This window comes from Phalaenopsis equestris, unplaced genomic scaffold (assembly GCF_001263595.1).
Source record: "Phalaenopsis equestris unplaced genomic scaffold, ASM126359v1 Scaffold000188, whole genome shotgun sequence".
In the NCBI taxonomy this organism is placed as follows: domain Eukaryota; kingdom Viridiplantae; phylum Streptophyta; class Magnoliopsida; order Asparagales; family Orchidaceae; genus Phalaenopsis; species Phalaenopsis equestris.
Window position 1 is genome coordinate 274,720 of NW_018164630.1, and position 18,732 is coordinate 293,451.

Below are 18,732 nucleotides of genomic sequence, written 5' to 3' on the forward strand. Positions count from 1 at the left end.
TATATATATATATATATATATATATATACACTTCTAATGATTTGGATAAACGTCAGATAATAGGGTAATATTAATTATTATTTTAAGTTAAATATTTATGTTGAATTCATATTTGTCATGGGAGGCATGTCCAATGATCGAAGAGAGAGAGAGAGAGAGAGAGAGAGAGAGAGGAGGGGGAGAGGAGGAGAGAGTGCCCGTAGGGGCAAATTGAGACATTCTAGGGTTTTGCAATCCATTATATATATTATTCCCGGGCTTTGTGGATTGGTCCCTCGGTCGGGTAACTGATGAGAATTGTTGTTGGGTTAATTTGTGTCGTACTGTTCGCAGAGCTTGTTGCTAATGGATAGAGATGACCTCCAGGGTTTTGTCCACATTGAGCTTTCAGGCAGACTTTTTGATACTTGGCGTTGAGGGTCAGATTTTGTATTAGGACACTGGTCTTCTTTAATACTTTCTTCTAATCGGATGTCTATGGTGTTATTTTCAATTTATTTTGTGATATTGGTGCCTAGCTCGCATCTTGCACTTTTCAAGTTCTCAGTTATTTGGCTGGATTGTCGCCTCGATCAACTAACTTTTGACACTAGCTGCTGGGGTGATTTGCGTCGCACCCTTAACCGAGCATGTCGTTGCTGAGTAGAGAACAATCTCCAAGGCTTTATCCTATCCTGATTTGGAGATCAAGATTTATGATGTAGAAGCGTGTGGGCTATTTTGCCTACCAGACCTCTTTGAGGTTGATGTCGGCATTGCTACTTGGATTTGAGTTTCTTGAGTGTTATTCAGATCTTAGCAAACATTAAAAAAAAACAAAGATTTATGTAGCAAAACATAAATGATAACTTTTGAAATGATACCCCCTCTTTTCACTAAGCATGGTGACAGCCTCACTAAATCGATTGAATATTGTCCGATATAGTCGGTTGGCCTTCTTCGAGATTGTTTTCCGACCGTTGGGAGTTGGTCGTTCATTTTGTGGCTCTCGCCTCTTTTCCAATCCTTTAAGAAAACACTTAAATAGATTTTTCGGCTCCAAATATGTTGATGCATGAATTCCTTGGTGTGCTCCCTGTTAGGAGCGTCTCTGAGTTGTATTTCTTTTCATTGGTGTTACTTCTCTTCTTGTCGGTAGCATGTTCCACGCTCATCGCATCTTTTAGGATGTTTAATTTAAATTTCTCCTGTGATGAGTGCTCAAGAATTGGAGTTGTAGGAACCGTGAGGTAGAGGTAGAGACAGACAAAGAGGGAGAGAGAAGAAGAGAATAAACATAGACTTGTCCCGTAGGGGTGAATAAGGTATTCCCGGACTCTGTGACTCATTTTTTATATTGAAAGTGACGGTTACAAGAGATAAGGGGAGTGAGTTTTCCATTTAGAAGATGATTCTAAAGAAGAGGAGCTAAAAACCCTTAATATATGTTATGGTTCTCTTATTTATAGGAGATAGAGAGATAAAATATAAAATTACATGTTTAACTCAGCTTTAATAAGGGCGTCACAAATTGTTATGGTACTTTTTGCATCTTTTAGTATTCATAACCGATTTTGGCACTTTTTAGTGTGCCTGAATCTTTTGGCAGGCAGGTCCTCGGGTCGGTCAACTAAGTTGATTTCGGTCGGCCTTTTGTCGGGGTACCGACTGACCTTTGTTTGGGGAAGTTGGTCGGTTCTTGAGTGTGGTAATCGGTCAACATTAAAGCGACCAATTTGCTTGTCTGATCATTGTTCCGTGGAGATCTTTTAGAGATCTTCAGGGCATTTATTGAAAGAGCTTCACGTTGGTACTTGTGAGATTGTTGGAGGTTTAGACCTTTGTTCGGTTGTTGGCATGAATGTCTGTCTCTTGTTGGCCTAGGTTTGGGTCATTAGAATAGCCTCTAGCCGATTGTCGATCCTTCCGTCGGTTGGCTATCAATTGGCTGACGGCCTTCAGTTGATAAGATTCATGATTCTTTGTAATTCATCAGAGGATCATCGTCATGAATTTTTTAATCTGGACCGTTAGATTTTCTCGAGATTCACACACACACATAATTTTGTAATCTACTTAAATAAATAGTTTGATATCATATTTATCATAAGGAAAATGATAATTTTTTTTTAATAATAATTAATGCATTCCTCCATAAAAACTTATCACTCACATAAATGTAATTCTTATTTTGTTTAGTTATTTATATACCTTGAAAAAAAAGAAAAAAAAAACATTTCTTCAAAATTCATTCAAATTTTATCTTGTTTTTCGATTCACCATATGATCCTTTATGATTTTATTGTGTAATTTTTTATTTTATTTAAAAATCTCTTATAATCTAAAAGTGTATAATTATGTCATGATTTATGACAATATATTGAATTTTCCAACCTTATAAAATACAACATGAAGTGCATTATTTTATTATTTTTGATAAAATAAAAAATAAATAAATAAAATATGTTCGAATGATTACATACATGCAATCATAGATTGTTCATACGAAGTTCGGTCGAATCAAATTTTGATGAAATTCTTTTGGACCCAAATTAGGCCCACTTTGTCCATAATCATTAGAATGCATATAATAGAGGGAACAATTAGGTGAAGGGAAGATTGCTGCTCAATGCTCCCCTAAATTTAATGCGAGAGCACCACAACCGACAGCTAGAGGCCGGCAATTATATCGAATATAATATAAATATATTATATATTTTTTAAATTAATTTAATTTATTTGTTAAAAATAGTTTTTTTTTTAAGAAAATTAATATTTGGTTAATTTTTTTTTTATTGTGTAAAATAAATTGTTATAGCTAACTTTGATGGTTATAACCTCTGACTATAGTTTTGATGGACTCTACTACGGTAGTTATAACCATTAAATATGATGTTCATGAGAAATTTATATATGTATCTAAGGCTGTTAAAATGGCTCGTTGTTCACGAATAGCTCGTGTTTGGTTTGTTAAGAAGCTTGTGTTTGATTCGTTCGCTAAGTTAACGAGCCGGACATGAACGCGTTTTCTGTGCTCGATATATAAATGAGCTGAACATGAAATAAGATTTGTTCGTTCATGTTCAGCTCGAACTACAACTTATTAATTAATTCATTATATATATATATATATCTATATATTGATGAGTAGAATTTAAAAAAAAAATTAATTGACTACAAAGCTATAAAGATTTATAATCAATTAAAATTATTAATTAAAAAATAGAATAAAAATATAGTAAATTGTATTTGAACGATATTTGAATATAAATAATAAGGTTAAAATATTATCCTAACACTTAACATCCCATGACTGCGTGATTAGGGTTATCAAAATGATTCGAGCAGCTCATGTTCGACTTACTAAGCAAACGAGACAATCACGAACACACTTTTTGTGTTCAAAATATAAACAAGCCGAACATGAATAATGATATTTTTTAATGAGTCAAACACGAACTGAGCCTGAGCTTGCTCGTGTTCGGCTTGGTTACACCCTTAATATCACACAGTTCTTCTGTATTTAAGTATCTAAATAAACACAAACTGAGCTTGGGCTTGCTCGTGTTCGGCTTGTTTACACCCCTAATATCACACAGTTCTTCTGTATTTAAGTATCTAATACCTAAATTTTCATAATTATAATTATAACCCTTTGTGCTATAGACTTGTGCAATGTGAAAGTGTATTTCACTTTTAAATATTTGTAGTGATATTTTTGATATAATGATAAATATTTATGTACTATGAATGTAATATAAATGTATAAATACACGAGTATTATGTGCTATGAATGTAAATGTTCATGTTTTTCTGGTCGTTTTCACTAGTAAAATGAGAACAATTCCCTCAATGCAGTGCTAGTCTCAACTACTGATAAAATGAGAAGCTTTCATGATAAGTGCAGCTCTGTTCCATAAGAAACAATGCATTAGCCACCACAATGTCATTGTTTACATTAACAATTAGAATGTCAAATAACCAACAATGATTCATAGCGTGTTGGAGTTCATGAAATTTCACATTCATATGCATTAACATCATTCATATTTATACATTAAAGTTTCAAATGACTACATAAAACATTAAGAAAATGCTCATGAAAGAAAACCAAATTTTAGAATCAAACAAATAGTTTGAACAATCAACTTGGTGACCTCTTCTTGTGCCGATGTGACCTTTCGGTATAATCCCTATGAAGCTCGTGCAAAAACTCGGCTCCATCAGATGGGCTTCTTCTTCCTTTTCTCCTTGTGGAGTCTTCGTCAATGAATCTCCGGCGCCGACGCGGAGATTCTCTGGTGTTCTTCAACTTAGTTGGAATCTCCTTCCTTTCCTCAGACCTACGGTATCTCAATTCCGAATCTTCTCGATATGTCGCAGCTGCACTGCTTCTCCTTGGGGGAGTATCTTCCCTATCCCCAAATGTCCTATGCCTGATAGGTGAATCTTCCCTTTCCAAGTGATTGCTGCTCCTTGGGGGTGATGGAATCTGGCATAAAGAAAGAGATAAATGAGGAGTAATTTACAACAGAAACGTTACAGTACGCTTCAAACAACCATTACGAATTGATCCACTTTTCATCATCAAAGTTATAACTATCGAGAAAAGTGTCAAAATAGTCTCCTTACTCTTGGCAGAGGGTCATTTAAGTCCCAAAGTCTATAAAATGATCAATTTAGTACCTAAACTCATTTAATATAAGCTGAGAAGGACCATTTCAGCTCTAATTTAAAGAGACTCGAGACAATTTGACACTTTTATAGACTCGGGGACAAACTGGCACCATGAAAATAGTCGAGGGGTTATTTTGACAATTCACTCTATAATTATCTGACTAAAAGTTTGGTTTTATAGATCATTTTCCATTCATTCATGCCGACTGTTGAAAAACAAGAGGCTAACTCTATTTTAAGCAAAGCTTTTAGCTAAAAACATATTCATAATGTTCCTTTATTTGACTTCCACATTTATTCTATCTACCCTTCTAATGGTACATCTATATTACATTCCATTTTACATAATAAATCACCTAAACCAACTTGTCCCTATAGAACTTGGTGGACATACACATATGGGTAACTTTAAAATGAAGAGATGCAAAAACTGATCCAAATTGCTTAAATTAAACTACTCAAAAAAAGTTGGTGCATGTTTTCAGTACTTAATTTTTGCAAGGATAGTTAATTCTTTCCTTCAATAAAAGAGAGGAATCCATATCAAATTTATTGGAGCCCAAAAAAAAACTGTCTCAAGAAAAGTAAGCATGTAATTTTGATACCACCAAATTGATTATGAACAAAGCCAAACGGAGCAACATACATGGAAGCGAGATAAGAACCGCCCTTCAGGAGGCGGCGGAATGCCAAGCCTTTTCAAATCATCATATGGGATTGGACGCCTACATAATCAAAAGCCTGAGAAATGCAAGCATCCACTCATTCCATAAAACTATGCCAAAAAAATTTTCTCTTCTTCTCTCTTGTATAAGAGAGAGGCAGAGAGAGAGAGAGAGAGAGAGAGAGAATAATCCTCTTAGAATGGCAGACTCTTCTCTCCTTACATATGGTTCATCCTCCATTAACATATTGAATAGCTAAGATTTTAAGAAGATAAAATACAAAATTGAGCTACATTTTACATTAGTTACTTTTCCCTTCTTAGATCTTGGCCAGTACATTTTATTTTTTTGGAGGAGAAAGATATGCAAAGAGAAGCACTGAGTCTCTCTCTCCAACTAAAAAAAAGAGTTCTTACAAAAATTTGAAGGGAGAGAAAAGAGTGGTGGGAGATCATACAAAGGGGCTCGAAATGGCCTCTCTCGACCTCCAAAGCGGAGTTGACCAGACTCCTTCTTTCCTCCAAGTCCCCCACCTGATAAATTGGAAAGATGGGAAATCTCTAAAATTTGTTACCATGCAAAATCGTTCTCTGTAGAATTAGGAATGAGTTATGGAAAGGAGAAATGAGGATAAGTAACGTAAATTATTCCACGGACCTAATCTCCTTGGAATCCATCCAGGCATAAGTAGCTGCCTGTTATAATCTACAATCACTTCAGTGTCATCAATGAATGAATGATGTGCTTCCTGCAGATAAGAAGAAAGGTTCAAAATGACAGCTTGAAAATTGCAAAACTTGTTAACTGAATATTTTTCGATATGAAACTGACAAGTACTATAAAATTATCTACATTTCTCTTTAACAACAATCCTTGGAAAGAGAGAATAATATGATCTGTTTGGGGCAGTTGTAGTTGTTTGAAGAAACAGTTGTGAAACTGCTGCAAAATAAACTGTTTTTCAAAAAGCTGCGGTGGTTATCATAAATTTATTTTATTTTCAAAAAGTTATATCACAGCTTTCTGGCAATCACCGCACTTAAACAACTCTAATTGAAAAGAACAATTTTTTTATAACATATATATCTAAAAAGCAGCAAGAAAGGAATTTCCCAAACAAAATTATGGTGGTGGCCTGAAAAGCAAAACAGACAAAAAGCTGTCCCAAATAAACCCTAACTACTTTCATGGGAGGAATAAGGTGATGGATAAAATTCAATTTAGATTATCTAATTTCACATATTAAAGTTTCCCTGGAGTCTGACATAAAATTAAAGCCTGCTAAAACATCTATATATTCCTTGTAAATTATGGTGCAATTGCATGTGGAAGTAAAAGTTGCGTATGTTGTGCAGTATAAACTGATTTTAATCTGCTGATCACCGCATTCTCGTTTGAAAGTTGTCATATGTCAGAAACTCAGCTCCATCATCCTGAAGTGAACTATCACAACTATCATAAATATCAAACTTACAGATTAACAAAATATATTTTAGAGAAGCTGATCCTTTCAAAATGGAATCTAAAAACAATGGTCTTGGCAGCTTACACTTTGTGGATTTTATACAATTGTCAAACTTTGCTTAAAAAAATGGCATTTTAAATGTGCAAAACCTCACATAATGTGTCATGGGTCATTATAATGAGTCGTTTAATTATGATCCTAGACTGCATCGCCTTTGTATTTTTCATAAGATAAACATATAACTCAATCTAAATTATATAATTGCACCAATAATAGTTTGGATCACCATATTCTTCCTTTATTGAAGAGAAACAAACAAAAAAATTCGTTATCAATATTAAGTAAACAAGTAAAGGCTGAATGAATAACTAGCTCAAAACAGTTTGTATTGCTCTCCCAATTAATGATAATGAATAAGCAAAATTACGATTATAGGAGTGATTAATAGAAACAAAGTTCCATATATCATCTCAAGACACCGGCAGAATAATGTGCTTTATGTAGTAAGCTACAGTAAGCTGCAGTACCGGGAACTACTATGAGCCCCTTGGACCGGTCCAGGAGGGCTGGTCAACCATTCCTTTTAAGTGAATTTCCTCCTATTGGGAGCCATGGGGTCCACTCCTATTTATCCTATGTCTATAAATATGTTGTTTTTGTATTTTTAGGCAATTCTGGCTCAGATTTCTGTTAGGCTAGCCGCCGGCATTCGTCTTCCCCCCTCGAGTTGTGAGGTCCACTCCTATTTACCCTATGCCTGACAAAAAGCCTTCGGCTGCAGCGATATTTTTGACGAGGGTTTTGTTGGTCAATAGGTATTGAGACATGGTTTAATTTTTCATGGAGATGTGATGAAGTTCATTTCAGAGTTGGAGTTGGATTACACGGGATCAGTTGATAGATTGCAAGCGACATTGAACTGTTTTCCAAGTGTCATTGGTGGATTCAAGATTAAGAAGTAGGGTAAGATTGTTTCAGATATAGTGAAGTAGATTGCCGAAGATAAATTTCATCTATGAGTTGTCACCGAAGAAAGAGAGGGTTGGGAATGAGTTGGTCATTGGAGTCATGGTTATGGAATGCGAGGCAAATGGCGGTTCCATAAAAAAAGTCTTCAAATCCATTGGCTTTGAAGAGCTTGTAGATTTGAGATTTCCAGGTTGCATAGTTTTCTGCGGTTAATTGGACGTCGGTTATGTTTTTGATGTTGGACATAAAAAATTTTAGAGATGAGCGAATAGGGATTACAGCTCTGTCCAATGACTCATCTGTATCTTCTTGAGTTATTTGAGAGAGCGTTGCCGACATGGTCAATGAAAAATGTAAAAGAGGGAAGATCAGGGAAGTTTAGAGCATATGGAAGATACCCTGGATCGCCTAGTGTTCTGATACCATGATAAACTGTAGCTGAATTAAAATAAGAACAGTTCACGCTGGAGCTTTTGGTAGGGGAAGTGGAGACATTATTCTTGTTGGTGCCTAGAGGTGTAGGTCTGTTACACACCCTAATTTGATTATTTGCGTTGCGTCTGTTGCTATTTCAGATTTTCAGGTATCGTTGTTGTATTTTCCCTTTCAATTGTGTTGATTGTAACCGCCTATTTATTTTCGGTAATAATATTTATTTATTTTATTGTGGTTTGGGTCAACTCCAATATCATTTAGAGACCATAGAAGTAAGAAAAATAGCTGGCTAGCATGCCATAAGAGCATATCCAAATCATGCCATTTAGAGTGAATGAATAACAATGGACCTAAATCAAAAGGCATTCAAAGTGAAATAGTCTATCTATTATTTTGTATACATGTTTGCATCTGCTAAACAAACTATTGCCTCTTCTTCATGCCAAAACTTATGTGCGCTAAACTTATACCTGGATGTTATCAAGCGTCTACAAACATAATACACTACGAAAAGGTTGATTACAAGCCAACCAGAAATGGTAACATCAAAAGGAAGAAGACTTAAACGTGAAGTAAAATTTTAAGGTTACAAACATATCATCCAATTCCCATGTAGTTACATACCCAACACCTAAACTTTGCTTTTTTACATTTATACCACCCAAATCTTTCATATCACATAAAAAATATCACCATTTTAACTTTTAAAAAGTGAAATACACTTTTTCATGCATAAGGCGCATAAGGATGTATGTAAAAATTGAAGCTGAAGTGTTTAGATATGTAATTACAAAGCAATTGAGTGGTATGTATGTAAATTTTCCAAATTTTAATAGAGCACTAAAACTGAAATCAAGGGACAGATTTCATTTCACAAAACATAAAATGCAAAGAATAGATCTACAATCACAAGAATATCAATGCAATTTAATATCTCGATACGAAGCACTTTGCGACTCCTTTAATGAAAAATATCTATGTTTACAGCAAAAAGTACTAAGAGGACACACCTAGACAATTGCATAATATTGAAAGTTTTAAATGTAACATTTGAAAAGCATATAGCTGAGTTGCACAAAAATTGAGAAAAAAAGGCTAAGTTCTGGGAATAGAAAATTAAACCATGTAGGCATGTCGCATCTCTCTTTCAGTTTCAAATTCAACAAACGCGTATCCACGAGAGGCACCAGTGACTACAAATAGCAATCAATGATACAAATATATGTCAGTTCAATCCAACAAAAGAAGTTGGCAAAATATAATAAACACAAAAATTTTGGCGCAGGCAGCATAAAGGCATACACACAGCTGCATGAAGTAACTTAGGATGTGGTTGGATGCTAAATTTATGAAAAAGGAGTTAAAAGGCTTATATACTAACGGTCAATGATTCATAATCAAACCATTAATTATCGAGATTTATTTCATATCCTTCAATTTTTCTCAATCAAAACAAGCAAAAAACCTTAAAATTTGAAACAACACCAGACTCAGTGTTCTCGATACTTAGTGGTATCAAAGTCAAAACTATGCCAAAAAATATTCAGAAATCTTACCCTGAACTTACCAAAAATAAATTTAGTATGTTTAAAATGGTCCAACAAGATCTCCAAACAATTGGTTATTAACTCGTTTGGGTAGAAATTAGAAAATAAATTTTCTAAAACAATGAATTTACTGTCGGAAGTAATGCTTGTTGTCCGATATTAGACTGAACATGTGAGAAAAGAATGTTGGTGCAGGTGCTGGAGTAAAAACCATCTAGCATTGACCATTCAGAGAGAATGGAGGGACCTATAACAGTAACTCAAATTAATTTATGGATCTTAAAATTATTGATTAAGGACTTTATTCTCAATGATAGATTTCCTTTCTCATGTGTTTCATTTTTTTCAATATGTAAAGCTAGTATAAGATTGTTGTTACCTGTAATTAGAATCAAGTGAGATCAATACAATTCTCTTGGGGTTTCACCAATGTAGAAGCATAATTCAAAGTAAAGGGAAAAAGGATGTATGAATTACTATTGATGAAAATTCTCCGTGAGGATTTGAAAATTGAGTGAGAAAAGCAATGACGATTTGTTGTTTAAATCTAATAACAATAAATATTGATCAAAATCCCATGCAACATTAAAAATGAAGCATGTTGAGATATAGATATCTCATTTAAGAAAAATAAATAATAATCTAATTGGTATGTCATATTTTTCTATGAAAAACAACTGACAGAAGCCTTCACAAGGAGACTCAACAATGTATAATTTTAAGAGTTACTATTAAACTGAAAATGGAAGATACATATTCACCGAGATGTGAGAGAGCATCGGCAAGGCATGCATGCCGTCCAATTTTGATTGATCTATAAAGAATTAATTACCATATAGGAGTTGGAATTGATATTAAAATAAACTAGAATGCTTGATAACAGCTCAAATTAATTCCCATATCCGAAAAGCTGATTAGTCAATCATTTGAAGCGACTCTATATTTCAATTATATGTTATCTTTCGTATATATGTTTCCTGTATTTTCTCAATGAACAACTTTTGTTTAGCCACATCTTAATTATAATTGAAAAAGAGTGATCAATACAATTCTCTGAATTGTCTCACAACATACTTGGTAAATAAATTAAGTCCAGATTAAATCATTGAAATTTAGCTAAAAAGCTATGCACGTTGTGCGGTCTGGAAGCTGGCCTTATAAGTGAATAGCTAATTGGCTTTATCCAAAACATCTAGCCACATTGGGCAACCAATTTGCTTAAGCTAGGACAATGAGCTTAGTTAAAAAAATAGCGCACCTATTGAGTATTCTTTTTTTTTATATGCCAAATGTTTAGAATCTACTTATTGGTTTAGAATACTGAAGCAAATTTATTCTACTATGAAAAGGAATTTGATTAACTATGACACATTAGCATTCTCTGAGCATGCAACATATGTCCAACACATGTCGGATACACTTGTCGTGTGCCAATTCAAATAAAACAAACATGTGTTTAATAAATAACAAAATTTAGATTTTGAAAACATTAACTGAAAGCAAGTATAAAAAATAAATTGTGGTAAAATCTAAACCAAAATGAATAAATCCCCCTCTAGCCCTAAATCTAATTTTATATCCACTGTTTTAGCCTTTTGAGCCCCTTCATGCAAAAGTTGCCTTTTTTATTAGAGATCCATTTGTGATACCAAAGTTAACATCAATCATGACCGAACGACAAATTTTATAGCTGAATTCAAAAGTTACAACGACAAATCCTCAAACATAAAATAACATAAACATAAAAATGGCAGGTGCAAACAACAACTCTACAAAATAAGCAAGAAAACAATACAAAACATATAAGCGACCCTTTAGAGAAGAGCGGCAGGCTCGGAAGGAAAGGAAGAGAGCTGTGACAGTGTTGCAAGGTGTCAGGCGGCAGTTGGCTAAGACATTGGAGGCAATAGAAGTGATGGGGGACTGCTGGGAGGAGGCTGGCAGCAGGTGGCTGTGGTGTAGGTGAAAGCAAGAAAGGTGGCAGCGAACTAGACAGCAGCAGGAAGGGGTGGCTGTGGGCTAGATAGCAGCAGGAAGGGGCAGCTGTGACCTGGACAATAGCCGGAAAAAACCCTAGAGGGGTTGGAGGCAGCAAAGATAGGCTCTGAAAGGGCTAGTGGCAACAAGACAGGACCAGGAGGGGCTAGCAGCAACAAGATAGGACCGGGAGGGGCTAGCGGCCGACGAAACAGCCTTGGAGGGGTTAGCGGCAGAAACGACGGGCCCTAGAGAGGCTAGTAGCAGCAGGAAGGATGGAACAAGCACCAAAGTTAACATAAACCATTACCGAACGACAAATTTTATAGCTGAATTCAAAAGTTACAACGACAAATCCTCAAACATAAAACAACATAAACATAAAAACGGCAGGTGCAAACAACAACTCTACAAAATAAGCAAGAAAACAATACAAAACATATAAGCGACCCTTTAGAGAAGAGCGGCAGGCTCGGAAGGAAAGGAAGAGATTGACAGAAGCCTCACAAGGAGACTCAACAATGTATAATTTTAAGAGATTATTATTAAACTGAAAATGGAAGATACATATTCACCAAGATGTGAGAGAGCATCGGCAAGGCATGCACGCTGTCCAATTTTGATTGATCTCTAAAGAATTAATTGCCATATATGAGTTGGAATTGATATTAAAATAAACTAGAATGCTTATTTCGAAAGTAGCTCGTTATGATAACAGCTCAAATTAATTCCCATATCCGAAAAGCTGATTAGTCAATCATTTGAAGCGACTCTATATTTCAATTATATGTTATCTTTCGTATATATGTTTCCTGTATTTTCTCAATGAACAACTTTTGTTTAGCCACATCTTAATTATAATTGAAAAAGAGTGATCAATACAATTCTCTGAATTGTCTCACAACATACTTGGTAAATAAATTAAGTCCAGATTAAATCATTGAAATTTAGCTAAAAAGCTATGCACGTTGTGCGGTCTGGAAGCTGGCCTTATAAGTGAATAGCTAATTGGCTTTATCCAAAACATCTAGCCACATTGGGCAACCAATTTGCTTAAGCTAGGACAATGAGCTTAGTTAAAAAAATAGCGCACCTATTGAGTATTCTTTTTTTTTATATGCCAAATGTTTAGAATCTACTTATTGGTTTAGAATACTGAAGCAAATTTATTCTACTATGAAAAGGAATTTGATTAACTATGACACATTAGCATTCTCTGAGCATGCAACATATGTCCAACACATGTCGGATACACTTGTCGTGTGCCAATTCAAATAAAACAAACATGTGTTTAATAAATAACAAAATTTAGATTTTGAAAACAGTAACTGAAAGCAAGTATAAGAAATAAATTGTGGTAAAATCTAAACCAAAATGAATAAATCCCCCTCTAGCCCTAAATCTAATTTTATATCCACTGTTTTAGCCTTTTGAGCCCCTTCATGCAAAAGTTGCCTTTTTTATTAGAGATCCATTTGTGATACCAAAGTTAACATCAATCATGACCGAACGACAAATTTTATAGCTGAATTCAAAAGTTACAACGACAAATCCTCAAACATAAAATAACATAAACATAAAAATGGCAGGTGCAAACAACAACTCTACAAAATAAGCAAGAAAACAATACAAAACATATAAGCGACCCTTTAGAGAAGAGCGGCAGGCTCGGAAGGAAAGGAAGAGAGCTGTGACAGTGTTGCAAGGTGTCAGGCGGCAGTTGGCTAAGACATTGGAGGCAATAGAAGTGATGGGGGACTGCTGGGAGGAGGCTGGCAGCAGGTGGCTGTGGTGTAGGTGAAAGCAAGAAAGGTGGCAGCGAACTAGACAGCAGCAGGAAGGGGTGGCTGTGGGCTAGATAGCAGCAGGAAGGGGCAGCTGTGACCTGGACAATAGCCGGAAAAAACCCTAGAGGGGTTGGAGGCAGCAAAGATAGGCTCTGAAAGGGCTAGTGGCAACAAGACAGGACCAGGAGGGGCTAGCAGCAACAAGATAGGACCGGGACGGGCTAGCGACCGACGAAACAGGCCTTGGAGGGGTTAGCGGCAGAAACGACAGGCCCTAGAGAGGCTAGCAGCAGCAGGAAGGATGGAACAAGCGAAGATAATCACCACCTCAGACAAGTTATAGCTGGAACACCTTCTCACCGTCAGATACAACCCTCAGAAAGGAGAAATGTCAAAGACAGAAATATGTAATCAGAAATAACAATCACACACACACACACACACACACACAAACACACACACACAGATATATATATATAAGTTTTAGAAAAATATGAAATCAAACTGACCCTATATTTTTCATAATTTAAATGAAAGAGTACTATACCTCAAACCCTGTATCTATCCCAAAGGATAAACACAAGACTTGAGGATGAAGCTCAATCAAATAAACTAAGAAATATATGACATTCATTTGGTCTATGAAACTATTTTATTTGCCGACAATTTCCCCTATTTAATATGAAGGATTAAATAGGGTTTATATTAAGTTGAGTTCAGACAAGCTTCCTATAAGGGCAAGCCCCTATAGTTAATTACATATTAGATAACTGACTCTAGATAAAAATTAAGGAATATTATCTTACCTATATCACAACCTAAAACTTCTAAACCTAAAAGCCAGCTTTTTGTGTATCAAAATCCTAAAACTATCTTTTTAAGAGATAAGCAAAAACACCACTAAAATGACTTCTTCATCCTCCCGAACCTCTACCTCCACTATCTTACTCCATAACCCGTCTGTATGAAACACTAACCTTGCCTCTACCTCAACTTCCAATACTGAAGACCAAATCAGAGATTACCGTATGAGATCTTGTATCACATACGAACTTCAACATCGTCTTCCCAGGAGACGATCTTATCAAAGGACTCTTGAGAGTCAATTAAATCCCGAAACTCAATTTCAAATCTCTCAAAGGAAGCGCGCAAGTTTAGTACCTGCTGAAACACTATATGAAGATGGCTGGTCAAGTATAAGACATAGAGTTTATCAGCATTATTCTAAAGAGCGTATCTTTGCTGTAGAAGGAACACAGATAAATTTGTTCTATGAGACATCGGATGCTGTGAACTATAAGTATAAGACATAGAGTTCATCAGGCAACATTCCTATCAAAGGTTAATAAATGAAGGAATGCAACTTAGTCATCCGAGATTAATTATTGTGTGAATTACATCGAAGAGATGCTGGAACAATAACATTAATCGTTCTACGAGACACCAGATGGAGATCTGACGTCTCAATTATTGGGACAATGGAGGTTGATCTATCTCAAGGTACTCAGTTTGTGTATATCACGCCTGACTTGCTCTTATCAATTCATGATTTCTTAAATCATATAGAGTTGGTAGTACTTACGCATGGATATCAAGACTGGTAGGGAGGAGAATCGAACCTCCTCATTACACGAGCTCTTGCTGCCAGACTTACAAATAGTAGCCATACAAGATTTTGTTATAATCAACGGAATAGCTGATTATCTAGCTACACACGAAATTACAGCAATCCCAAACCAAAAACATTCAATTGCTCAGTTGCAATGGCTAGATTAGAACCTCAAACCATCGGATTCCACAGGAGTACAAGTACCTCAGATATTAAGAACTCATCAACGAATAAACATAACTATTCACTTATCATTCTCTGATTATGCAACTATAGCACCACCCCCGATCTCACGTCATTCTGCTAATGATATTGAAGGATTTGAAATTGAAGAGGAATTAGCCCTCATGGCCTATGAAGATGGCCCTGTTTGGGATAAAACAGATCATGATGATGATGATCATGATGGTGATAATGATCCAATCTGGGATCAATCTGAATCCGACGATGAAAGGAAGACTCCTTCTCCCTTTTCTTATATATTAATAAACTAAATAATGAACAAAGTTTATTCACGGAAGGTGGTGGAGAGAACCCACAATTTTTTAAAAATTTTGATCTTGATTATCCTTCATATCATTCATATCATGAACCAAAACTCCACAAATACTCCAAACTTGTTATCCGTCAATTGAAGATCAGTTAGCTTATCTAGATTATCCTAGACTCAGAAAAATGACATCCAAGGCTGACAACCTTTATGCCTCTGTTTCTTCCACATATCTTCCTCCTAACGAACCAGTGATGGATCCTGTAATGTACCCCCCAGCCACTACTGGATCTCAAATCGAGCCTTCTTTCTCATCAAACTCATTTCAAAATTTAAGGGCTCGAGCATCTGACTTCAAAAAATTCATTTCAACAAAATATGTGGACACTGCTGTCTGCTCAAAATTCACAAGGAGTCATTGTACTCCCAGATGACTTTTCTCTTTATGATGATGCTATTTTCAGATGAGAATCTATTACTCTCAATTTAGTAAATGATAAACAGTTCGCTGATAACAAAACAAATGTGCTCTTCATTGAAAATTTACTCGGAGAAGTGGAAAAGAAGATATGGATTCAATGGAGAATGGAGTTCGAAGATGAATATGAAGCATTGATTAATATTGCTGACGATCCTGAGAATGTCTTGTCACAGATAAGGCGAATTATACTGCTTGAAGATCCGTATCAGAGCTCTACAGATGAACAAAACAGAGCCTATCTTGACCTTGAAAGACTTGCATATTCTGAGATTAAGAACATGTTTGAGTACATGAACGATTATAAAGTCTTATCTGCAAAATCGGGGAGAATGTACATCAATGCAGAATTGTCTGATAAATTCTTCCGGAAAATGCCTCAAATCATTGACAATGAAATCGAAGAGGTCTTCAAAAAGAAATACTCAGGTAACACTATTGGTGTTTTATCTAGAATAAGATTTACTTATCAATACCTTGCAGATCTTTGTAAGAAAGCTGTTGTACAAAGAGAAATCAAATACCTCTCTATTTGCAAGAAAATTCCTGTGTCTGGTTATTACAACGAACATAAAAGATATGGCTTACACAGGTCAAAGAATTATAAATGAAAACCTCATGATTCTCATATCCGTGTTATTAAAAATAAAAACAAGCCCAAATCGTTAAAGTGCAGATGTTACATATGTGGTGATGAAGGGCATTTTGCAAGGGAATGCCACAGTAAAAAGGGAAATATGACAAGAGTTGCCATATTAAATAATCTTGAATTACCAGATGACTACGACGTTTTGTCCGTAGATTTAAATGAAGAATCTTCTGATGCAATTTATTTAATATCAGAAGGAGAGGGAGCCAATACCCTCACCCATATCAGAAGCGCTTTAGAGAATTGTGTTGACCCCATTTCTAAATGAGGTCTTTTTTTGTCTCTCCTTAGAGCCTATGGTCTAGCTCTAGGCTTCCCTTGTTCGACTCTCTTAGAGGACTAGTACGGAACCCACACCATTTAGAAAATTCAAGCCACCTCGTCACTCCTTCGAGTTTCGCATGGGCAGTCCCAAATCCTCGACATTCAGTTGAGTTCATTAGGATCGACACATGAAACTCGAGTCGAGTTCCTACATTAATAGGAGCAGCCCCTAGGGAACCCCTTTGCGACTCGAACGCTCGATAATGCTGCATTTTGCGCATACATCACACTCCACACGATTTTGGCTTAAATTGACTCGCCCGTCGGCAAACTCGTTCGGACGACCCCATATGACGAAACAGACAGCGCCGACGCGTCCGGAACGTCGACTTTAGCTAGAAAGGACACCCGCATTGTTATGGTTTCGTGCGCGATTTCGTGCGCGAGCGATTAACACGAATATCGATGCACTTTTTTAGCGATGCGAGGGCCCGGGCTCAACCCAGTTTCGACTCGTGTTCGATTCAGGGTGGACTCGGGCTGAACACGGGCTAGGCACCAGCTCACCTGAATTTGAAATTCAAATTTGAAAATTCAAATGGATTATTTAAATTCTATGTTAATTAAATTTATCCAGGTGTTAATTATTTCCAATTAATCCTCCCCTGCATTTGTACATTATTTATTTCCCCTCCAATGGCTTCCAGAGTAACGGATCCCGCTCCAATTCTAAAAGGAAGGATCGCCTTCTTCCTCTGCTAATCTTCCTCCTTCGCCTTTCCCGAACGCCTTCTCCTACTTCTGCTCGATCTCGCTCGACAGAGACCCTGGCCTCCCTGCTCGCACTCAACTGAAGACTTTCCCCTGCTCGATAGAAACCTCGTTCGACACCTGCTCCGCTCGACCCTGCTCGATGCCTGCTCCTTTTGATCTCGCTTCTCCATTGTGACTCGATCGCAACTCCAGATCGAAGCTCCCGTTCGCTTCTCCTCTCTGCGACGGAGACTCGTGCTAAATCAAATTCCCTCCTCTGCCTCTCCGGAGCTCCTGTTCATCTTCTTCCGCGCCGAGCCCCGCGCCTGCGAGCCCCTCACCTGCTCGTCTTTTCCTCGCTCGACCGAACAATCCCGTTCGTCTCCCCCGCTCCGGTTGCGCCTCCCTCACGACCAAAAGACCGAACGCCCTCCTCCGCTCACTCGCTCCTCTACTGCGATTCGATCGCACCCCTAGCCGAAGCTTCTGCTCACCTCTTGATCAAACGCCTCCTCTGTAACAGAAACCCTCATTCGTTCAGCTCACCAACTCGAGACTCTTCCCCGCTCGGTTATCTGCCCTGATCGCGCCTCACTCCCTCGCGACACTCGCGGCCGATCCTGCTTGCCTCTCTGCATCTGAAATCCTTGCGAGCTCTCTACTTCTCAACACACGATCTTCCTCGACGACATATTCCACCGGTAGCTGGCCAACCCACATTTTTTTTATCCAGCTAACTGCAAGCTTCATCCCATTCGCAAAGGTAGGTTTCTTCCCCCTTCCTCCTTTGGCACGAGCAGACTTCACGGTATGCAATTAAATTTCTCTGCTTACCAAGTTACAAAAACTTGTCTTTGTTCCAATTCTGACGCATGTGCTTTGCTTCGGCCATACATTTTCTCTGATATTTTATTGTCGTAATTGACTGGTTGTAACTTACGAATTTATTCATGTCTTTTATCAACATATATATATATATATATATATA

At 36.8% G+C, this 18,732-nt stretch overlaps 1 protein-coding gene across 1 annotated transcript in view; it reads right to left on the reverse strand.

The window, feature by feature from the left end:
• Positions 1-3,948: 3,948 nt before the first annotated feature.
• The window catches only part of LOC110022366 (U11/U12 small nuclear ribonucleoprotein 35 kDa protein), a 29,493-nt gene continuing 14,709 nt past the window's right edge, over positions 3,949-18,732 (reverse strand). The window contains exons 4-8 of the mRNA XM_020721257.1: positions 9,313-9,383; positions 5,979-6,069; positions 5,779-5,854; positions 5,303-5,381; positions 3,949-4,471 (exon numbers count right to left, since the gene is read on the reverse strand). Of these exons, the coding sequence (XP_020576916.1) occupies positions 4,124-4,471; positions 5,303-5,381; positions 5,779-5,854; positions 5,979-6,069; positions 9,313-9,383 (665 nt within the window). The 3' untranslated portion in view covers positions 3,949-4,123. The remainder of the gene's footprint in view (positions 4,472-5,302; positions 5,382-5,778; positions 5,855-5,978; positions 6,070-9,312; positions 9,384-18,732) is intronic.